General features: G+C 45.2%; 3 protein-coding genes across 4 annotated transcripts in view; all 3 read right to left on the bottom strand.

The window, feature by feature from the left end:
- OTUD5 (OTU domain containing 5) overlaps positions 1 to 1,916 on the bottom strand; it is a 68,691-nt gene extending 66,775 nt beyond the window's left edge. Inside the window, exon 1 of one of the 2 annotated variants that reach the window (XM_006903321.1) lies at positions 1,265 to 1,916. In XM_006903321.1, coding sequence (XP_006903383.1) covers positions 1,265 to 1,861 — 597 coding nt within the window. In that variant the 5' untranslated portion in view covers positions 1,862 to 1,916. The remainder of the gene's footprint in view (positions 1 to 1,264) is intronic. The other variant, XM_006903322.1, reaches the window with a different exon arrangement.
- Positions 1,917 to 7,198: 5,282 nt separating this feature from the next.
- Positions 7,199 to 12,808, bottom strand: KCND1 (potassium voltage-gated channel, Shal-related subfamily, member 1). The gene is given in 9 exon segments (XM_006903320.1): positions 7,199 to 7,396; positions 7,398 to 7,428; positions 8,608 to 8,836; positions 8,839 to 8,877; positions 9,084 to 9,180; positions 9,269 to 9,352; positions 9,451 to 9,613; positions 11,687 to 11,868; positions 11,870 to 12,808. Coding segments are annotated over 9 exon segments (1,962 nt in total).
- Positions 12,809 to 16,289: 3,481 nt separating this feature from the next.
- The window catches only part of GRIPAP1 (GRIP1 associated protein 1), a 37,901-nt gene continuing 30,218 nt past the window's right edge, over positions 16,290 to 23,972 (bottom strand). Inside the window, 9 exon segments of the mRNA XM_006903319.1 lie at positions 16,290 to 16,382; positions 17,270 to 17,424; positions 18,214 to 18,307; positions 18,435 to 18,557; positions 20,346 to 20,476; positions 22,763 to 22,862; positions 22,966 to 23,022; positions 23,125 to 23,220; positions 23,324 to 23,401. Coding sequence (XP_006903381.1) covers positions 16,290 to 16,382; positions 17,270 to 17,424; positions 18,214 to 18,307; positions 18,435 to 18,557; positions 20,346 to 20,476; positions 22,763 to 22,862; positions 22,966 to 23,022; positions 23,125 to 23,220; positions 23,324 to 23,401 — 927 coding nt within the window.

Here is a 23,972-nt window from a genome sequence, read left to right as displayed (position 1 = left end):
TTGGCACAGGATAGAGCAAAGTTTAGGGCTGTTGTACATAGGGTCGCTATGAGTAGCAAATGACTCGACGGCACATAACAACAACAACAACATTAGGACCCACTGAACTGGAAAGATCACTAGAACGTAAGTTCAACCTCCCTTACTACGACTATCATTACAGAGAAACTGAGGCCCAGAAAAGAGTATAAGAAGGTATGAGGTGTTTTATAAGTAACTGACAGCATAGGCCCTTTTTCCTATTTTGGGATCTGGGGTTTATCACTCCCTACATCTTTTGAGGAGACAAGGCAAACTTTACACAACTATAGAGAGAAGAAATAACTTCTGGTTCTGATCCTACGAGTCCAGAGGAATTATCCTGCCAGAATGACTGAATGATAAGGTGGAAGGAGAAGAGCTAACAGGGATCTCCAGACAAGGTCCTGGCCCCAATAAATATAGATCACTTGAGTCAAAGGGAAGAGGAATGTGGGCAATTTCCTAGAGCCAACATACCTCAAACCTCTTCCCTGTTTCTGAAAAGCTTGTGGAAAAACATAGGTTGAGATGCTAAGAGTATTTTCCTGACCCTGAAAGTGAGAAGCAAGCTAACTAGGTGAGGGACAGAGTATCTTCCAATTCCTGAGAAGATATCTCAGATTTGAAGGGACTCAAGGTAGAGAATTATGACCCTGAAGGGGCACTCAGGTCCTCCTCTATAAACGCCTCAGGCAACAATAGAAAGAATCTCATGTTAAAAAGTTAAAAAAGGACCATCTAGTGGAGAGAGTTATATTCAAGGTCCAGGTGCTTGGCCCTAAGGGGAAGGATCTCTTGTCCCTGAGGAGAGACAAAGACTTTTCCTCAGAATCCTATCTCTTATCCATGTCCTGACCAAGAGACGTCTTCCCCAAGGGAAGCAGGGCCTTCTTTAGGACTCACTTTACAAGTGAAGTGGAGGGTGTCTTGTGCTCAAGTCACCAAGGCCAGAAATCTTATATTTTTAAAAGGCTATTACCGGAGTTACGGTGTCTGAGGTGAGTTTATATCTCAAGTTCCAAAGGTCTGTACTTCATGCATGGGGGGGCGGGGGGGGGCACCACACACACTACACAAGCTCCTTTCCTTAAGGATGATGCATTTATACCAAAATGAGAGTGCCAGAGCTTAAACCTCATTTCCAGAGACACATCTGTCACTACGGGTAGCCTTCTGTCCCTGAGAGTAAGCACAAATCTCAGCAGAGTGAGAACTCAGGCCTTTGGCCCTAAGGGAGACTTACCTGTTCAACAGTGGCAGGGTCCATGGCCTCGATACGTGCTGCAGCTGCTTCATATTCATCCTCACTGTTGTAGCCTGCACCGACCTCCTCATGCTCAGGACTACCTCCACCAACTGCACCAACTCCAGGGGCTTGACGCCGTCGCTTGCTGTGGCCTGGCCCGGAGCAACAGCCGCCCACGCCTACGGCACCGCCCACGCCCACCACCACACCCGCCGCGCCCACGCCCGCTGCCGCTGCTCCCAGCGCGTCACCCGGACCGCCTCCGGGACCTCCTGGGCCTCCGCAAGGAGGTGGAGAGGCTTGTTGAGGCCTGGGACCAGCCACAGCGCCAGGTGGCACAGCCAGGGCCCAGCGGTGAAGCGCGCCGGGCGGTCCTGGTAGCGGCCCCTGAGGTGGGGGCGAGGCCCGGGGACGAGTCCCCACAACGCCCGAGTCACGATCACGGTCACCGCCGCCCACGCCCGTGCCGCCGCCGCCGCCCACGCCCACACCCCCGCCGCGGCGCGGCGCAGAGGGCAGCGGCCCGGGCGGCGGTGACTCGTTGGTGGGGTCGGCGTCGGGAGGCGGTGGTTTTTTTTTGGGGAGAATAGTCATGGCGGTACCGCCGAGTACCCCCCAGCAAACCCGGCGCTGGGCACACTGGGAGAGAACCCGGATGAGGGCGGGGAGGGGGTGGGGGCTACTGTGATGCGCGAAGCACGTCGGGAAGAGCGGAACCCGGATAAAGGTATTAAAGCACCAGTTCGAGAACCCTCAGAGCCGCGCGGGTCGTGTAGGGAGGAAAACCCGGTGTGAAGTCCAAGATAAAGATAACGTTGTGAGTTTTCTGCAGCCTTCTCTCCAAGTCCAGCAAGGTTATGTTGTGCTCGCTTCTGCCTTCTGCTTCAGAGGAAACAGAACCAAAACAAGTAACCTTTTCGCTCCGCCCCCTTGCAGGTTCTTAATGTACCAGGTGCAGTTCGGGTGTCTTTCTGTGTACACACCAGAGAACAGCTCAGACCCCTTGTTCGGAAGTACGTGGGCAAGATCGCCGCCACAACAGTTGAGAGCACGAACCAATCAAAAGAGCTTTGTAGGCCCTTTATGACGCCTACGGGCCAATCAGGGACGAACTCTCGCCTTCCTAATGCCCTCCGCTTTAGATTACAGTTAAAAGTTGGTACCCTCATTCCCTCCCTTTCTTTTCGTTGACCTTTCCTGATCTTCGCTTCTCTCCCCAGGTTCCGATTCCTAGACGTGGATAGTGAGAAAGGGCTGCACAGCCTAGTCTGTGGACAATAACAAATGTTCCTCCGTTCCAGGCTCCCAAATTGCCTGCAATCAGCTCTGATGAAAATATCAACACTCCAAGAACTTCACATTCCCTTGTAGCGTCATTTCCGGTCCCACCCACTTGTGAATCCTGTATAGTGTGGCGGTCGCCATTTCATCTTGACAACAGGCTGAATTCTGAGCTCATTGGTTCAGAGAAACCGTCACGACGTTGGACGGGCCAGCCATAGGATAGACTGTGAGGACTTGGCTGTTTGGGAAGCCGACTTACTTTCTCGCCCTTGCGTTGATCTGGTCCCAGTGGCTAGCTCTGAGGCACAACACATCTTTTTTTAAAAATATGAAAAAGTTTTTGCTGTGGAAAGGTGAGTGGTTTAAACCCTTTAGGAGAGAAAAAATGAGGTTGGTTTACACTCTGTTTCTTTAAAACCCTAAGAGGGCAATTCTACGCCTTCTCATGTTGCTATATGTTGGAATCCATTCCCATGTGGTGGCACGCAAGTGAATATTTAGGAAACATCATTGTAACCTGAAGTCAGTGCTTGTAGAGGACCTACTGTCATGTCCTTGTTTACATCCAAGTAGACTGGTAGTGCTTTGGTTTTGGAATCCCTCTTTTTATATGCCAACCTTATTGTCTCTGAACACCTACCCACCCCCATGACCCCAGTCACTGAATCAATCCATCTCATTGAGGGTCTTTCTCTACCCTGCCAAGCATGATGTCCCTCTCCAAGTACTCTTGCAACATGCCCAGAGTATGTCAGACGAGGCCTCAGAATCCTAAGGAGCAGCCTGGTTTAACCCTCTCTCGGACGAACCTGTTTGTTCTTCAGGCAGGCCAGTCAGTACTCTTCAATTCAATACTCTTCTCCAGCGACAAAAGCTCAAAGGCATCAATTCTCTGTCATCCCTAGTCATTGTCCAGCTTTCTGACGCATAGCAAGTAACTGCGAAGACTGTGACCTGGATCAGGCGCACTTTAGTATCCAGACTGATGCCATTGCTCTTCAGTACTCTAGAGAGGTCCCTGACAGCAGATTTTCCCAAATGCAGTTCATGTATTCATTTCCTGGCTGCTGGTACCAAGAGTGTTGATTGTGAAGCCAAGCAAACTGAAGCTGTTAACAATCTCAATCTTTTCACTGTGTCTCATAATGATGCCAGTTGGCCCAGTAGTGAGAATCTTTGCTTTCTTGATGTTGTGCTTCAATCTCCATATTGAAGGCAACAGTCCTTGACCTTCTGCAGCAAGTGCTTCAGGTCCTGATGCCATATTCCTCCTCACAGAGCCCAGCCTCCCAGATAATCCATTCTGCATATAGATTTGAAAAGGTATGGAGATAGGACACATCCCTGGCATACACTCTTCCCTATTTTGTACTATGTGGTGTTTCCCTGCTCTGTCTTGACGACTGCCTCCTGGTCCAAGTAAAGGTTTTGCTTAAGCACAATCAAATGTTCTGGGATTCCCATTCCTCTCAGCCACAGATTGTTGTGATCTACACAGTCAAATAGCTTTGCATAGTCAATGAAACACAGATAGACATTCCTCTGGTATTCTCTGCTTTCAGCCAAGATCCATCTAACATTAGCTATAATATCCGTAGTACCACGGCCTCTTCTAAACCCAGACTACCATCTGGCAGTTCTCTGTTGATGTGCTGTTCCACTTGTTTTTGTATAATTTTCAGCCGAATCTTGCTTGCATGTGATATAAATGATACTGTTTGATAATTTCTGCACTCTGTTGGGTCGCCTGTATTTGGAATGGGAACAAATATGGATCTCTTCCAGTCAGTTGGCCAGGTGGTTGGTTGTCCTCCACATTTCTTGGCACAACTTGATGAGCGCATCCAGGTCTGTTCATCTCATTTTAGATCCATATATTCCACTCACTACTAGACATTTTAGAAAGGAACTCTGGTGATGTCCATAGCTGTAGCACTGCAAATCAAAAGGTCTTGTGATTCAAATCTACTAGCAGCTCCTTGGGAGAAAAATGGGCAGTCTCCTTGTGTTTACAGCCTCAGAACCTAATGGAGGGTCACTATGAATAAGAATCTACATGATGGCACTGAATTTGAGTTTGACACTTCTAAAACTAATCATGATTATGGCTAACTTATTATGTGTCTAGCACTGTATACTAACAACTTTCATGTTCCCTTTGACAGTGAATGGCCCATCCAATCATTGTCCACACCAGAAACTTGAGAATCAACTTGCTTGCCCCTTATTCAGGTCCACATGCCTGTCAATCCCAGGTCCTGCCAGCTCAACCTCTTAAATCTTTTTACTTTCCAACTGTATTTTCACTACTCTGGTTCAAACCACTATCACCTACCAACTGGATACCAAAAAACCACCTCACTGTGTTTCCTGCCTCCAAGACTATTTTTCTGCAATGTACTTTCCACAGCCAGAATGATCCTTAAACAAAATTTATCATGGTAGTTTCATGTTTATAATCCTTCAGAAGTCCCCATTATCCCTAAGATGAAATCCAAAATCCATATCCTCATTTCAAAGGTCTTTTGTGATCTGGCCTACCTTATATCCTTCCAAGTCATTGTACATGGTGTTTCTCCTGCCTAAAACTCCTTTGTCTTTGCTGGGTTAACCTCAATGCATTATTTATATGCCAGGTAAATTGGGTTCTATTAGGGAGCTCTCATGGCCTAGTGGTAAGGAGTTGTGCTGCCAATCCAAATATAGGTAGTTCAATTCTTACCAGCTGTTCAGTGGAAGAAAGATGGGCAATCTCCCATGCAATTTACACCCTCTAAAAACCTCCTGGAGGGTCAGCTATGCGTTGGTTCTGACTTCATGGCACATAACAACATAACCCATTGATCTTAGTTTTGTAACACTATAATTGCTTAATTGTCTGCCCTCTGTGCCCAACTCTGTGAGTCTATATCTCAAGAACTAGCATGTGATATACCTTAAATGTCTGATGTATAAGTGAATATGGTTATCTCTATTTCACAGATTAGCAAACTGAGTCATAAGAAGGTAAATAATTTTTTTCACACAAAGACTGGAGTCCAACTTAGCCTGGATTCAGGGTCTGTTGTGGGTTTTGTTGTTATTGCTCCACAGAGCTCAGTCACACACTAACTTGGTGTAGCCAGTAGCTCAGGGGAGAGAAGGAAGGAAAATTCTAAAAGAAAGAGGATTTCTACAAACTGGAGAGATTTTTTTATTAGAGTTATTTTTTCATTTTAGATTTGTTTTCTGTAAGGAAAACCCAAGTTTAACTCTCTTCTAACCAACTATGTGTTGTGAGTCTGTTTCCCTACCTGGGAATGAGGGAGCTTGATCAGATTATGGCCAAAAAGGGCATGTCTCCAGACATTCTAGACTACTCACTGGCTATAGATTGAATTTTTCAAACCACACTTTTTCATTTCTCCTAGATCCCAATCTTCCAGAACCTATCCCTCTCCTCTGCATATATATATATATATATTTACACGAGACCCTTCTACCAATGGAAAGGAACTTAAACCACATGCCTTCGGGATTGCAGCTCAGCTTCTTGCCACTAGGCCATTATAGCTCCCTACTCTACCCCAGCCAAACTCAACCCCCAAGACCCAGAGCCAGGAGGTGCTCAGTCCTCATCTCTCCTCATGTTTTATTGACTGATAGAAACTACATCATTTTATTGACTGATGGAAACTACTCCACAGGGACAGTGCTGGGAACTGGGAACCTAAGATGATGCCAGATTTCCAGAAGGTGACCCAAGAGGGAGAAGAGAAAGGAATATGTGAAAAGAGTTGAGGAGAAGTAGGAATTAAAGAAGTTCCTTCTGCCTTCCACAATTTTCAGAATTCAGGGACAACTTATACCTTAGTTCCTGAGAAATCTGAACTGAGAACATGGAATTACCTCATGATATCCAAACACAGCTCAGCTCTTGCTAGCTGCCAGGCTGTTATCTTAGCCAGTACAGACTCCAGTTCAACTCAGGAAGGAAGAAAACCAGACAAAAAGAAAGACTGGTTTAAAAACCAGACAAGGAAAAAGAAAGGTTAGAGGTACCCCCTCTGATGAGGACAGATGTAGATGCTACAGCAAACTGGGCAGAGGCTTTGCATAATATGGCAGCAGCTGCTATTGCTAGAATTTTCTGGAGTCCTAGTAGAGGATGAGGCTATAGGGATCTATTTCCAGTAGTTAGAGAAAGGGCTGATGGTCTTTGTGCTGTCTTGTTGGGAAAGGTAGTTTGATACTTCAGCCATACCCTAGGAGTAGCAAGTCACTGTTGAGGTCATAGCCCATAGAAGCCGGTGGTTGCATTCCAAATTTTAAAGTGTGGGAGTTGTTAGGCCTGAGATCAGAGGTGAAGTGTCTCTCTTAAGTCTCAAACCTACACAACTCAGCCAGACCAGAGCCAACATTCAGAGGGGAGCTTTGCCTACCTTAGGGCCTGAAAGAAGGAGACTATAGGAGGCCAGCTAGAAAAATCATCTGAAGTGGGAGAAGATTCCTATTTCCTGGCTACTTTCCCACTAAGTGGGCCATTCCATGAAACTGCATTGCATATTTCTTGGTAGGGAGCCTACCTTTCTTTGTTTCCTCAAAATATTGCTTTGGAATGAAGCCCCCAAGAATAGAGGGAGCCCATTGGAAAGGCAGAACCACCCCTTATAGGGAAGAGAGCTTGACAGTCTCAGAGAGAAGGCACGGAGTACCCAGGCTGTAGTTCCTAAGGGTGCTGCTGGCACTGCCACTGCTGCCATCAGTGGGGGAAGGTTGATTTTCTTCTGGAGTATTAGCAGGAGGGGTAGGGATACTGATAATGGCTGCCACAAAGTCCCCGCTGTCACAATGCAGGTCGAGGGTGATCACGTGGCTTGGCATTGAGGCTTGAGCGGCTGTGGACAAAGAAGGAATATGGAAGCCTCTTAAAACATTATCTATTCTTAATACTTGCCACACAATCATGTGATCTGTTAAGCACCCACCAAGTCCATGGCACTATGCTAAGTGCTTCCCTTGCATGAATGTGAGCTCTGGAGTCCTTATGTTATAGGCATTGTACGTTGTACTCCTGTACTTTGTATTAACTCACAACCTTAGAAGGTAGGAAATACTGTTATTCCCATGCAACAGACAGAGAAAAGAAGTTGAAAGTGACTGAAGTGCAGACACAATCCTGCATTTGAGCCTTTGTATCAACTATTTACTCTGCCTGTAAACTTTTCAACTAGATACATGTATGGCTCACTCTTTTCCCTCCTTCAGATCTCAGTCATGTGTCCCTACAGTAAAACCATCTCTGACTAAACTATTCAAATTGTATTAGTCCCTGCTTTATACTCTCTTTCAAGCCTGATTTTTCTCGTGTGTACTTAGAAATCTTTAACATATTACATAATCTGTATACTTACTACCTCTCTTCTGATGTTAGAATATAAATTCCAGGAGAACAAGTTAAGTCTGTCCTTTCCACTTCTATATCCCAAGTGCTTAAAATAGTTCCTTGCATACAACAGGTGCTAAATAAGTGTTGGAAGAACATGGAGTTTAAAACAAGGGAAGTTCGGGTGTCGCCATTTCTTCCGTCCTTCATCTCTGCGTCTGTCGCAGAGCCTCCAGCATCACTATGTTCGGGCAGAGCATCCGAACGTTTACCACCTCTGTGGTCTGTAGAAGCCACTATGAGGAGGGCCCAGAGAAGAATTTGCCTTTTTCGGTGGAAAACAAGTGGCGGTTGCTACTACTGATGACTGTATACTTTGGGTCTGGATTTGCTGTGCCTTTCTTCATCGTAAGACACCAGCTGCTTAAGAAATAAAGATGTTTCAATTCATCTATGAAGGAGATAAGAAGAGCGTTTTAAGAAGTTTAACCTCTGAAGAATGGCTCAAACTCTGTTGAACACATAGCATTCTGCTTATGTTTGTAAATAAACTTAACCTCCGTGAAAAAAAAAAACAAGGGAAGTTCAAGTTACCAGCATGAAGGGTTCAAGTTTGATTTCTCAGACCCACTGATCTAAGCTCTGAGCTTCCCAGTTGTGACCTGAGCTTCTCCAGGGAAGCTTACTTAACCTCTGAGGGGCAGGGCTCCTCTGAAGCCCAGTCAGTGTGTCCAGCTCCTGCATACTGCCATGTCTGACTGAGAGAGTAGAGTTGGCAAGGCGTATGACATGGTGTTTGGCCCTGTGAGGGCAGCAAGAAGATAACAGATCACTGGTTCTCACTGGCTGGAGGGACATGGAGGTACTGCGGCTGTTGCGGCCACCTAGTGCGACAGCTCCCAGGGCCTCACTGAAAGTTCATCTGTGAACTCATGGCACTGTGGGGAGAGGAAAGAAAAAGCTGTAGAGTGCATTATGGGAACTGATCCTACCTCCAAACCTTTGTTGAGGTTGTTTCCTCCTCTGTGAAATTCTCTCTTCCTTTCCCTTGCCCATCCATCAAGGCTCAATTTTACTGTAGTTTTTCCCAGCTCCATCCCAGAGAGGAAGATGGCTTTGATCAGTGGGAATCTCCAGTTTGCCATGCCTCCTCCCATCAGGCCTTACTGTTGTCTTCTAAACAGTGCAGTAAGTGGTGATGTTGCTGCTCAAAGGCAGAATGGTTCCTGACAGACAGTGCTGGTTCCTTCCCACTGCCACTATCCTGGAGTGGGTAGAGCAGAGGGATAATTTCAGCATCTTCTTCCCACCTGTCATTGCTCACCTTTCCCCTAGTATGGGTCTCTACCTACCTCAAAGCCCCCATTCTGCTTGTACTCCAGAAAGGCATTGGTGGTACCACTCTTTGCCAATCGGATCCTTGCTAAGCGTACCTTCTACAAAGAAAAGAGGTAAAAGGCCATGCGATAAACCCAAGAGTAGACTGCTCTGAAATGAAGGGCATAAGAGGTGCTTAGATGGAAAACGTGGTTACCTGTTGTACTCTGCGCTTGTCAGCACGTTGGTTCTGGTGGTAGATGCGGCTAAAGTTGGATACAATAACTGGCACTGGTAGAGCAATGACCAAGACACCACTGAGTGAGCAAATGGATCCAAAAATCTTGCCAGCAATGGTGCTGGGCACCATGTCTCCATAACTGGACAAGAGGAGGTAAGCCATAGTGAGGAAAAGTACCCACCCACCTCTTTGGCCTATGCCACCCCAGCAGCATTGACTCACACTGTGATCCTGGTCAGTCATTCAAACTCTAACCCTCAGTTTGTTGCACTACAAAATGCAGGGCACACAGTTGGGGTCAAATAAGAAATGGGCCTGGCCCTCAGCCCCCCGCATCTGCTGCCATCCAAACTAAGCACCAGGTATGTAAGTCAACTGGAAATAGGAGAGAATGAGGCTGTCAAAAGCAGTAATAAGCTTCCTGGGGAGAGATCCTCACCACGACAAGCCAGCTGAGAAGGCACTGAGCCCTGGGAGAAGCAACCTGTTGGTTTTGCCTTAATCTTTTTACCTTCTCAAACCATGATCTCCTTCCTCCTTATTTCCCCAGAAGAATCTTTGAAACTCTTAGGAAAAATAGAGGGAAGAAAGTCTTGAAACACCCCCCCCTTTATCTATCTCCATAAAGACAGAGCACAATCTTACCATCATTTTTAATAAATGGGGAAACTGAAGCTCAAGAAGGTTTCATAGCCAACTTGCCCAATATCACACAGCATGATTTTGTTCTGGCCACAGGCTCAGCCAGAACTGCTCTGTAGAAATACAGGATCTGTAGTTTCCAGCCTGTAGAACTTTGCTCAGGCTATGTTCTCCTGTTAGGATGGTCTTTCCTTATTTTCACTCATTTTGACCACTCAGAATTCTACTCAAAAATCTTTCCAACTTGGTTCTGGGATATGTCATCCCAGACTATCCTTAACTATGAGACATGGGCAGCTGTCTGTCCTGACAGACTTGTTGTGAGGAATGGATAGGGTATAAGGAATTTAAACAGTTCTAATTCATTGTCAGGGATTCCATATTGGTTAGTCCATCCTGAACCTCCAACCAGAATTCATTTATACAAATCAATTTTTTCTGTCTCTGCTAAGGCACTGATCAAGTTCATTCCTTCCTTCATTCAACAAATACTGAGTACCAACTGTATACTTAGTCCTAGTGCTGGAAACTCAGAGAAGGATCAGGCATAGTATATGCCTTAGATAGACAATGTCTTTAAGAATTCCATGTGTTTGGTGGTTCCATTTGTTAACTTTTATCCCAACTCTCTTTCCTTTCAGGGATTGAAAGTAAAAAGATAGTGTTGAAAATATCTTGTTCTGGGGACTACCAAGGAATTACAAAGTTACAGAGGATTAGAAGACATGAATAAATATTTTTCTATTAGAAAAAAAAAAATTCTATCCAGAAACTCTATGAACAGTGCTCAGGCCTTCCATTCACAGGGTCACTATGAGTCGTCTACGACTCAACAGCACCTAACAACAACAACAACATAGACAATGTTGGCCTTAGTGGACAGAAAGTTATGTTACCAAGCCCAAGGTGGGTGATTTTAGTCTGCAGCCCTCAGGCCTGGTTCAAATTGTGTTGATTTTTATTTGTCAAACATTCTTCTAGGTGGTACAGCTGGTCTGTGCATTGCTGTACAGAGGGGTAACTAGTGGTTACTGTGATGCTAAACACAGTGACACTGATGTGCCAGATGTGATTATGGTTATCCATGGTGGACAGTGGTGCAGCTTCCCGATTAAAACAAGCTTGGAAGCAAGAGTGGCATCCACTTCCGAAATGGCTTGCCTCTGGAAACTCTATGAACAGTGCTCAGGCCTTCCATTCATAGGGTCGCTACGACTTGACGGCACCTAACAACATTTTCAAAATAGAAAAAGAACCTTCACAATTGAAGTAGCATTGAACCCTCTCTATATGATAAAGGAATAATCATTTCTTATCTTACACAGGGCAAAAAGTGAAGCCAGAGAAAAAGTCAATAGAAATTACCATCCTTGAACTCAAAATCTTCTGACCTGGAAAATCAAGGCCTGATCAGAGCCATGAAAATTTGGAGATTAAGAAATGCCCTCTTATTTTTCAGGAAAGCAAACTGAAGCTCAAAAAGTGAGATCACTCATCTAACCTTCTTAAGCTCAGAGTGAGTGTAACTGACCAATAGGCGTGCAGCTCCCTGCACAGGATCCACACTCACCCAAGCGTGGTCATGGTGACAATGGTATACCAGAAAGCTGCAGGGATGCTTGTAAAGTTGGTCTTGTTTGTGCCTTTCTCAGCATAGAACATGACAGTGGCAAAGATGATGATGGCCATTGTTAGGGAAAAGAGGAGAAAACCCAGCTCAGAGGCACAGCTCTTGAGTGTGTAGCCCAGACAGAATTCTCAGGCCTTGTGAATGCCGGGAGAATTTAAAGATGTGAAACACCCGGAACACACATAACGTGATGAAGGCACCAGAGGCATCTTCATTCTTTGGCATGAAAAGACCAATGTAGTAGGGCAAAATGGCCACCACATCAATGAGACTCATGACACTCCGTAGAAAGCGACAACGACTAGGGGCAGCAAACAGCTGTAGGAAGTATTCACCTGTGAATATGAGCACACAAGCTGTGCCCATACAGAAAAAGGCCAATGGGAAGCGGTCGCCACAGGGCTGCTCCCTTGAGGAATGTCGTGCAGGGCCTTGGCATGGGATAATTTCCACCACGTTGGCAATGACTGATATAGCAATAAAAAAGCCAGTCACATAGTAGAAAACCAGGGCTGTGGTACTCGTGTGAGGGTTCTCAAAGGCCAGCCAGAGCTGCTGCCGCAAGGAGCTGCCTGCTGGTGGTACTGGCCTATCCCTAACCTGCTCAACCTCCTCATCCTCTGCCAGGTGCTCAGTACTCTCCTTTTTATGATCCCCGTACTCTTCAAAACAGCAGTCACCAACAAGTTCAGGTACCAGGCCATAGAAGGCCAGTTCTTCGTCAAAGGCCTGGATGCACTCCTGCCGTGGACAGTGCAATCGACCAGTGCGGTAGAAATTCAGCACATGCCGGAACATATCTGAGTCTCGATCAAAGAAGTACTCGCCTGATTCAGCATTGTAGAAGAACTCCTTCTCTGAACTTCCCAGTAGAGTATCTGGATAGTGATCCAGCGTGTCCTTCCAAGTCTCAAAGCAACGCCCACTCACGTTCACCACCAGAACCTCATCCCTGCAGGCCTTCACCTTTGGTGCTGGGGGCAGAGGCTGCTGGGCCAGGGGAAGCCAGCCCACAGCAGCTGCCCGGGCAAAAGGTAGCCATGTGGCCATGCCTACTGCCATCTTGCTGCTTCCCAGGCTCAAGAAGACTCAGGAGGGTTATGTGTGGAAGGGGTGTGTGTCACTCTCCTTTAGATTAGGAGAATGTGGCTATCTCTGGGATGGTGGGGGCTTTGAGAGGCCCTTGGCCACTTGCACAGGAAAACTGTCTACAGGGGCCAAGAAGAACCAGGAGGAGGAACTAGAGAGTTAGAGGATATTTATGAAGAAGTTGGGAGAAGCCTTCAGTACTGATAAAGGACTAGGGGTCAGGGAGAGGAGTAGAAAAAGAGGGATCTGGTAAGGATGTGAATGACCTCAAGCAGTATCTAGAGAGACTGAAAGGACTCTAGAGTGTCCATCGTGTGCCTGCATAATGTTTGAGGCAGTTTAGAGGAGTCCAGAAACACCTAAAGAGGGTTGTACACTCAAGAGTTCTAGGAGAAGGAAAAAAGGACTGGAGATCATAAAAGGGGTCAGAGCATCCAGATGGGCAAAACTGGGACCTGAAGTGTTTATCTGGGTAGGGGGAGGGATCAAAGGGGTACAAATAGATGAGGTAAGTTGTTCGTAACCTTGAGGATTCTGAGGAAAAGATGAGGCTGTTAGAGCTTCCTGGTGGACTTAGAAAGGAGGTTGGTGTATTTAGAGGGATAGCATTGGATCAGGAGGTTGTAAAAGACTAGGAGGTAACTTGGGAATACCTAGAACTTCCAAGAATAGCCTAAAGGGTAAATATATACAGGCAATCTGGGAAAAGAAGGGAAGATTGAGACCCACCTCCCCAAGTGGGGTTTGCGAGGGGAGTGGGATAACTAGACTGGTAGGTATGGAGTTGGGTTATTTTTTAAGGAATCTGAGAGGTATCTGGGGATGGTCTCTCGAAGGACTCAGATTTGTTCTAGGAAAGAGGGTACTGAGGAACTCAGAGGGACTAAGATTAAATTGAAAGTAAACTGAACATAACCCCAGAGTACTAAATGTATCTAAAAAAAGGAGATCCCCACAAAGAATGCTGAAGGTGTGAAATGTTGAAAGGGAGTTCCATGTGTTTCTAGGGACTGGGGTGGGGTGGGGGGAGAGGCAGCAGGAGGGTGGTGAAGGGGCTGGAGAGCAGATAAGGCTGGATACCACTGGTTGGGGACAGATCTGGGGAAAGCACACCCTGAGAGGCTGGCCGTTTGTGGTGGACAGCAACAGCAGGAGCAGTGACCACAGCCAAGCCTAGGAAAGGAGAAGGCAGCAAAGACAGGTAGGGGGCTGGGTCCTTGGAAGGGTAAGGCTGAAGACTCTCCCAAGATGGGCTAGGGTATGGGGGGGGGGGGACCAGGGAAGAGCAAGGACAACTTTACTGGTGGCCCTCTCCCCCTTCCCATGGGGCTGTCCTCACCTGTGTGCCTGCTGTAGCAGCAACAGCAGTGGGAATGGGGTACCAAGCACAGGAGCTCCCAGCCCCTTCTGCAGAGCTGCTTTCCAGAGTTCTCTTCCTCTGGCTCTCTCTCCCAGCCCCTCAGAGCTTGCAGAGATGCAGAGGGAAGGGAGCAGCTTCGTAGCTCTCAGCGACCCCTCCCCTAGGACAGCCTGAGGACCCTGGGGAGACTCCGCCTCCTACTAAGCTGGTTGGGCCTCAGTTGCGTCATCTGGAAAATGGGGGTGGCAGGGAGTTTTGCCAGTTTCCCTCACCTCCTTCCTGGACTCCTCTCGCTCTTCCTGCGCAATCCCTACTCTCTCTGTCCCAAGGGGCCCCCACCTCCACCGCCTGAATCAGCAGCACTTAGCAGATCTGATCGATGGGGAGGCATCCCTCTGTTAATGGCCCCAGAGAACAGTGCCATAGGGAATGATACAGCTCTGTGTCCCCTCTCTGCTCCTCAGGAAGAAGGGCTGGAATTGCCAGAGGTCGGGTGGCGGTGAGGGGTGCTTCTCTAGGTGGCAGGCCTTAATAGCTTCTGCCCTAATGAGATGTACAGAGCCCCAACTCTAACATGGCTTAAAGCTGAAACAGCTTTCCTATCTGTAGATGTAAAGAGGGTGGTGGTGGTAGTATTAGTACAGATTAGGAAATCTAGGCCTCACCCCCATACCAAGTTGTCCAGTTTGCCTTATCTGTTCACATCAAGTAGCCTCAAATCTTACCCCTTTCCCTAGAGGGTTTTGCTCCCAGGTGGCAAGCACACTGGGTGTAGAGTACTGTGGGAAGGCACTGTGTCCTTGAGCAAGTAACTTGTGTAGATTCTTCAGTTGTCAGATGCAGTCAGATACAAACTTGATAGTGTCATTTCACTCACTACTGTTCAGATAGTACTGACTCATGATAACACAGGATCATGAATAATATTAAATGAAATGTGAAAGGGGATGGGACAGGGCACGTAGAGTTCCTAATCTTTCGTAATTAAAGTGTGGCAAGGCTAATATTAGCAATTCGATTGACTTATCCACTAGTCTGTACCCCTGATTTGTTCATTTCTCCATCTCTCCACCATCCAACAACATAGTTGCCTCCCTCCACCCACACATCTGATCATCCATTTGTCTATTCACCCCATCCACCAACATTCCTGTTTCATCTGCTATTCAATCCATCAATCTCACTCATCTTTCCATATGTCCACTCACGTTTTTCCACTCAACTTTTACCCTTCCAATTAATTAGCTCATCCCTTCACTCTTTTCCATCTTTCCATTTACTCCCACCCTGCCCATAAATCTGCTTCATTCATCTGTTCATTTACTCATATGCCCACACATGCATCTGTCCTTTTATATACCCACCTGTCCAATTTTTACCTATCCACTAATGATCCATTTATCATTTATTCATCTATCTTCCCTTTTAACAATCATCAATCCATACAACTTTCCACTTAGGACTCCATGCATTCACATCTATGTATTTGCAGATATTTCTGCACCATTCCATTTGAGGATCCAGTAACTGAGGGCAGTGAAAGGAGTGCAAAATTGGTTGTAGGCAAACACCACATTCCCCAATCCAAATGAATGACAACTCTACCCTGTCCCATGCCTAGCATATCCTTGCTTGTTAGAAAGAAGAGACCAGAGAGTCAGTGCTGGGTCCATGTGACCAGATGGTATTTTTGGCTTCGCAGTCTTTACATATACACGCATGTTGCTGAAATGCTGAACACAGATCACAACCTCACCCAGAATCCCCAATCCCAAATGCAGAGTAGCGAGGACTACAGATATAAATTAAAAAAGAAAAATTGATCTGTGAGAGAGAACTCATGCAGAGATGAAGACATATGGTCTTGAGAGTCAGCCCCCCCCCCAAAATACCTCTTCCTCCCCTCAGGATTCCCACTCGAGGGGCCTCTGCCCCAAGTCAGGGTCCTTAACATCACCCATGAGGCTTTCAATCCCTTTAAAGTTCTATTTTCCAACCTATTCATTTTTGGCCCAAGCCTCTATTTTCCCACAACAGCCCAAAAGAATGGAATCTTGGTGAGGAGGGGAGGAAGTGCGTGCAGATTGTAGGTCTTTAGCTGGCCTCTTCAGGCAATAGGTCTGAATCAGGAGATCCAACACACTCCTTGCTGAGCCGCACAATTTCCTGAGATAGAACCTCCATGTCCTATGAAATAAATGAGCCATCAGGAGCCAGAGAAGAGGTAGGGGTAGCTCCCTTACTAAACCTAGAGTGTGAACTGTGATTTCTTTCTTGCTGCATTAATCAATGCTCAACTACATCTGACCTGGAATGAGAAGATATTAAGAGACGCTCACGAAGCCTTCAGCTGTAGCCTGAGCTCAGAAAAGGTATTGTGAGGAGTTTTTGCTCAGGGGGCATTGAGTTTATTTTAATGGTGGTGGGATGACTTGGAAAAGAATAACAAGAATGGTTGAAAAACTCGAAAAATGTCACGGAATTGTACATGTGCAAACTGAGAAGGCATGTTTTGTTGTATATACTTTCTAAATAAAATAGAAGTATATATAGATGTAAGGAGTTTCTCAAGCTACAAATATGGGAACAGATAACCAGTATGGCATGGATATAATCCCTATCTCTTCTAAGCTTGCTTCTCAAAGGCAGGAACTGGATATGATTTCTTTTGAACTCCCCTAATAATGGAGGAAGCATTAGTTAGCAGGATGGCATGTAGATACAATTCTAAAAGGATGGATGAGGGAACTCATGGTAGGCAAATAGCAAGGAATGAATGATGACCAGATAAGAGAAACAAGTACATCAAAGGAAATGTGGGGGGGGAAAAAACACAGAGTAGGTAGATGATTAAATAGGTGGAAAGATTGGTAAATAGTAGGGTGGACAGATGAGTAAGCTGATAAAATGGGAAGATGAGAGGACCAAAAAAGTCAATAACTGGGTAGGGAAATGGAATGGAGGACAGGAGAGTGGCTAGATGGATGGGATATATTGTAGATGAACCAGTGGCTATGTAAGTGAGCAGGATGTGTCTGGATGAATAGACTGGTAAGCTGCTTGGTCACACTTGCCTTGTGCAAGTGCATGTTCTTGGTGAGTTGCTCCTCCAGCATGTTCTGCAGCTTCTTGTTCATCTCTCGAAGGTTCTCATCGCCTGGCTTCACTAGGTCTCTTAGGACGCTGCCCAGTCCGCTACGGTCAGTGTGGCCTGCTGCCACAGATACATCTGCAAGGGTCTAGGCTGAGAACTATGCTCTCAGCAGAGCCAGAGGTCAGCCAGACAAAGACAGGAGAAAAGAGGGAAACAAAGAACAACAGAGGAAGGAGGAAGAAACCATGTTATGTAGGAGGTGAAGACTTTAAAATGTGAAACCTTGACTGTGCCAATTACTAGCTGTCATCCTGAGCCTCTATGAAATAAAGATAATAATTAACTCATAGAAGTTGAATATATATGACAGCATGTGAAGAACAGAGCACACAGTAAACACTCAGCATATGTGAATTAGTTGGTAGTATTCTGATCAAGAGAGAAGAATGTTTGAAAGAAAGACAAGGGAAGAGAAGAAAAAGTGGGAGAGGGAGGAGGAAAGAGAGAACAAAAGGGGAAGAAAAGGAAGAGATAAGAACCAAAAAAAAGGTGTACATATACAGAGAATGAAAATTTACACATAGATATTGAGCAGGAGTGGGAACGACGAAATAAAAAAGAGACTGAAGAGATACAAGGAAAAGATGGATTCAGGGAGAAGAAGAGGGGGAAAGGACACAGAGATACCAATAAAGAACGGAGAGTGAAAAGGGAAAAATAACAAAGAGGAGGAAGGTGCCAAGATTAAGAAAGGACAGAAAGATACAGATAGGAGCTGTTCGCTCTTCTCCCCACTCTATCAGTGTAGCCTTGACAGTAATTTTGATGAGTTCCAAGAGGTAAGAAAAGAAGCAAATATTCATTAAGAAAGAGGCAGGTGAGAGGGCTGGGTCAGAGATAAGGACTAAGGAGGGGGGCACTAACCAATCCGGCTGTCCATAACATAGGTCTCAATGATGGCGCTCTTCCGGCACAGGTCCTCTGCCATGGAGGCACTGCTCACCTCCAGGTGCTTCACCTACAGGATGGCCCAGTCCACTTCAGACTTCTCAAGTGTACACATTTACAAATGAGAAAGGGCCCAGAAGACTTCCACCCACCCATCCATGGCACTCCATATGAACAAGCAGATAGGCCGACTGCACCTTCTCCTCCAGCATCCACTTCTCCTGCTGTGTCTCTGCCAGTCGCTGAAAGAGCTCAGCCACTTCCTCATCAGACAGCTCTGTTGTCCGAGGGGGCTGGGCTTGAGGGCTGCTAGACAAAGACTGCAGGAAAAAGGAGAAGTGAGATCAGTTGTAGGCCTATTAACATTTACTCCAGCTAGGAATGATGGGCTAAGAAGGGAAAGAAGACTAGAGTGGATAGAGAGGGCAGGCCCATAGGCAGGTCCTGACATACTCGGAGTCTTTATTTTCTTTTGGCTAAAGGAAGAAAGGAAATTAAAACATAATGTAGCATTGATGAAAGGATGATGGGAAATCCTACAGTAAATGAGATCTAACTTCCAGTTAATAGGAAAAATAGGGGAGAAAGGAACATGCAAAAAGACACCACAAGGAAGCAAAGAGGGAAGTACTAAAAGTGGGGCTTTCTACAGTGTTTTCAATAAGTTTCTATCATGAAAAAAGGGACCACATTAAAAAGAGAGACTTAAGGTAATATATGGAGCAGGTGCTCTGAAGTAAAATTCTGATTTTCATAAAACCAACTATCGGGGAATTTTTGGGGCAAGTGGAGAAATTTAATGGTCAAAATATTAGATGGGATAAAAAATTTTCAAACTGGCATGGCAGAATTCAGCTGAATAAAAAATAGATTACAAATGTTCTCCTGTATGTGAAGGGGAAATCAAAAAGCGTATCGCGATGGGAAAGTCTGCCGTTAGGGACCTCTCAAACGTACTCAGGAGCAACAGTGTCTCTCTGGAGACTAAGGTGCGCCTGATACAGGTCATGGTATTTGCAATCGCTTGTTATGCATCAGAGAGTTGGACAATGACTAGGGAGGACAGAAGGAGAGTGGATGCTTTTGAGCTGTGGTGCTGGAGAAGGGTACTGAATGTACCCTGGACTGCCAGGAAAACAAACAGATCCATCTTGGAGAGGATTAAACCAAGCTGCTCCTTGGAGGCAAGGATTCTGGGGCTTTGTCTGACATACTTTGGACATGTTGCCAGGAGGGACGGGTCCTTGGAGAGGGACATCATGCTTGGGAGGGTGGAGGGACAGTGCAGGAGGGGAAGACCCTCTATGAGATGGATTGATTCGGTGACTGGGGTAATCGGGATGGGTGTGTCAGAGGCGGTGCGGTTGGCGCAGGATAGAGCAGGGTTTAGAGCTGTTGTGCATAGGGTCGCTATGAGTCGGAAACGACTCGATGGCACATAACAACAACAACAACATGTGAAGGGGAATTTTTGGGGCAAGTGGAGAAATTTAATGGTCAAAATATTAGATGGGATAAAAATTTTTCAAACTGGCATGGCAGAATTCAGCTGAATAAAAAATAGATTACAAATGTTCTCCTGTATGTGAAATAACACACTCACACACATATACAAACATATCTATACACATATACAGAGTCAACAAAGCAGAGAAATCTGGAAGGGCATAAACTAAGGATTTATAGTGGTAACTTCTGAATGGTAAAAAGATATGATTTATATATATATTTTTTTTTAAATCATTGTTCATTTGTGTGGTGGTGATGTCTTTATTTTTAAAATTTTCTACAATGCACACATGATGCATAGGGTAATAAAATGCTATTTCAAATAAAAGAATCTGGCAAAGAAGCTTACATGATAGGTAACAATAATTTTAAGTTGTAAAAAGAAGTTTCACATATGGGTGGTGCACAAACTATGTGCCACATAATTTTTTGGTACCAGGAAAAGTGGAATTAGCCAGAGAGATCTCATTAAGATATCTGGATCCAAGTTGTTAAGCTTCGGGAGAACTTGCTTAGATAGTGTGTGTGTTAGGCCCAGGGTGGGAGAGAGTTGCAAGCAGGTCACAGAATTTAGATAGGAAGTCTTCCTTGTTCCTTACCCTAGCTGGAATGACTGAACCCTCCTTTTCTCGCAAGATCTCACGGTAACTGAAGGAGGAGACACTACTGCTGTCCCCCGTCTGGGTCCGGCTTGGTGAGTTCATCTCTGATAAAACCAGCTCCTCAAGGCCTGAGAATTGAGAAAACAAAAACCTGAGCCTTAATCCTCCAGGATTCCAGGGCAGTGACAGGCAGGAAAAGGAAAAAATAGAGTTGACAGATGGGAAGAGGTAGATAGTGGAGTATGGAGAAAGAAAGTATAGGGAAAGAAGGCATAGGGAAAAGGGGATAGGACAATCAATTGCTTCACCTCACAACCACCAGAAGAAAAAACAGTGAAGAATAAAGTAAAAAAGACCAGTAGAAAGAAATATGGCATAAAAAAACAGGCATAAAGTGGCAAATGTACCAAGCAAAGGCACAAAGGAAAAGAGACCACTGGAGAAGGCAAAGATGCACACCTATATGCACAGAGAAAAATCCAGAAAGACAGAAAACAAAGAGCAGATAAAAGAGACCATACCATACAGAAGGAGAAAAGACAGACCAGAGATAGAAAAAAAGCAGAGATGGACTTTCATAGCCATGTAACTAAATCTGAATTTAATACATAGTGTGTTTATTAGAGTAGATTAAACTCAGATTCTCACCACTGGACCAATTGGCAGCATCAGGATGGATGGTGAAGAGATTGAGATTGTTCACAGCTTTGTTTGCTTGGCTCCACAGTCAACACTCTTCGGACCAGTAGCCAGGAAATTAAAAGGCACATTGCCATGGGAAAGTCTGCTGTTAGGGACCTCTCCAAAGTACTGAAGAGCAATGGTGTCTCTCTGGAGACTAAGGTGCGTCTGATACAGGCCATGGTCTTTGCTATCATTTGTTATGCATCAGAGAGTTGGACAATGATCAAGGAGGATAGAAGGAGAATTGATGCCTTTGAGCTGTGGTGCTGGAGAAGAGTATTGGGAGCACCAATGACTACTAGGAAAACAAATTCATCCTGGAAAGGATTAAACTGGGTGGCTCCTTAGAGGTAATAAGGATTCTGAGGCTCCGTCTAACACATTTTGGAAATGTTATAAGGAGAGACTGGTCCTTGGAGAGGGGCATCATGCTTGGGAGAATGGAGGGACAGCGCAGGAGCGGAAGGCTCTCTATAATGTGGATTGATTCAGTGACTGGGTAATCGGGATGGGAGTGTCAGAGACAGTGTGATTGGCACAAGACAGAGCAGAGTTTAGGGCTGTTGTACATAGGGTCGCTATGAGTCACAAGCGACTCGACGGCACATAGCAACAACAACAACAATATAATAAACAAGAATTGTGTATGGTACACAGTTATAGTCTGTTTGGTGATTCTTACATTCATCTGTAATAAAATAGAAAAAAATCCTCCTTTATAAATAGAAGTTACTCCAGAAGACTGAATGCCTTAGAGAAAAATTGATTTGATGATAAATCTATTTTGCCATGTCACTTAAAAGCATATGCACTGAGCTTGTGCTGATGCTCTTGCGGCTGTTTTCTGGGTGTTGGGAGGAGGCTAAGAATACACCTCAGGGTGCCTCTAGCAAGAGGAGGGTGGTTAAGTTAGGTTCCATGGATGCTCTTATTGGGGGAAACAAAGGGGCAAGTTTTCTTTGAGTCTGTGACATGAGACATTCCAGTCACTACTATATTTTATTTATGAATTTAAATGCATTTATAGACCATCCCCTTCTAAAAAGAGGTGAAAATAACTCAAGGTTGTTTTGTTTATCTTCAGTCTGAAATGTTAGAAAAACATAAACTAGATTAGCAGCATAATTAAAATACCACAGTGCTGCGGTCTGCTTGTAAATCTGTCTCTTTAGCTATACTGGACGCTCCTAGAGAGTGCAGGGATCCTGGGGATTTCCTATCAGGGGCCCTGGACTTGCGAGGTTTAGCCCATATTTAGAGAATGATAGAATGAATACTGTTTATTTGAAAACACCAAGTGAGGTGTCAGAGTATATATGAATGGGTAGTACACAGGTAAAAGATAAAAAGAGAACGAGATAAGAAGAATGAGAAGAAAAATACAGGGGTGGAGGGAAGAGAGAACCAGAGAAAAACAGAAGTAGATACAGAATAAAGAGACAGGAAATACAGAAAAAACAAAAACAACCAATCAAACCAAGATGAAACAGAGAAAGAAAGAGACAGAAGCAGGTCAGAGGCACAGTGCAAAGGACAGAGACAGAGACCTTAGAAAGAAATAGATAAATGTGGACAGATAAAAAAAAGAAAGAGATACAGAGAAAAGGTAAGAGTTTAAGAAAACCACAAACTGAAGAAAAACAGAAGTGCCAGTGAAACAAGGTACAGGAAAGGCTTCTGGCCTTCGAGCCCTTTGTGCCTATGCCTCCCTATGACTGCTCTACTCTCACCTGAGCGGCTCTTGCTGTTGGTGAGAATATCTTGCAGCCGCTCCTGCAGTTTGTCTGCCCGTTTCCGCTCTAGGTGCAGCTGCCGCTTGAGGTCCTTGAGCTGTGGGGGACCAGGAATAGAGATAAAGGTTGAGGTCCACTAGGCCCAAAGGTGGGGGCCACAGGCCAGAAAGGGGCTTTGCTTGGGTAACTCCAAATCTTACTGCAGCACTGCCCTTCTTCTCTAAGATTCGTTGCCCATCCACTGTGTCCTTCACCTCCTGTGAGATAGAAAGCCTAGTTGGTGGGTACCAGAAGAGCAGGAGTCACTCACTCCCTGCCCTCTTACTTTATGTTGAGATGAACATGGCAGGACTATTGACCTGTTTCAGGCTGCTAATGGTTTTCAGGTAGCTATCTCGCTCCTCCTGGGTCTTCTGGAGCTGATCCCTAACACCCTGTAGTTCTTCCTCCTTGCCCTGCAAAGCAGAAAACAGGTCAGAGCTCAGCTTGGGAAATCTAGGCCTCCAAACTAAGGCCTGCCACTTTCCAGAGACAAGGACACCATCATGCCGCAGGTACCTTCAGCGCAACAGCATGCTGCTCCCTATACTGTTTAAGGGTTCTTTCTTGTTCCTTCTGCTGCTGCTGCAGAGATTCCTAGAAGACAAATCCCAAGTTTGGTTAAAGCCCTTACAAAAGTCATTATGTCTAGTTAGGGGTGTCGTGTTAACAGGGATGCTACAATAGGGGCCCACAGATATAAAGAAAAGATACTCTTACAGAGAACATTAGGTGTTCTCAGGAAGTATTTAAAAGTGTCACATCCAAGGCTGTACCATTTACATCACCGACTTAGATTTGCAATTATATTTTATTCAACAGTGCTTATTATATTCCATGAATGTTCTAAGGGTTTTCTTTATTTATATTAACTCATTTTATACTTAAGACCCAAAAGTAAGACTGAGTAGATCTGCCCATATGTTTCCAAGGCTGTAATCTTTTCGTTTTTAAATAAAATTTTTATTTTATACTAGTTTACTTAAAAAGTTCATATACATTAATTTTCACACCAGATCTTTCCATTTCCTTTACCCACCCCACCCTCCACTCATTAAATTGTGCAATCCAAGAAGGGTGACCCAACAGAGTGTGGAAACTATAGAACAATATCATTGATTTCACATGCAAGCAAGATTCTACTGAAGATTATCCAAAAATGACTGGA

Source organism: Elephantulus edwardii, unplaced genomic scaffold, assembly GCF_000299155.1.
Source record: "Elephantulus edwardii isolate Elephantulus edwardi_28Jun2011 unplaced genomic scaffold, EleEdw1.0 scaffold00567, whole genome shotgun sequence".
NCBI lineage: Eukaryota > Metazoa > Chordata > Mammalia > Macroscelidea > Macroscelididae > Elephantulus > Elephantulus edwardii.
The sequence above is the reverse complement of the archived record's forward strand: the minus strand, read 5'-3'. Positions and strand labels throughout refer to the sequence as shown.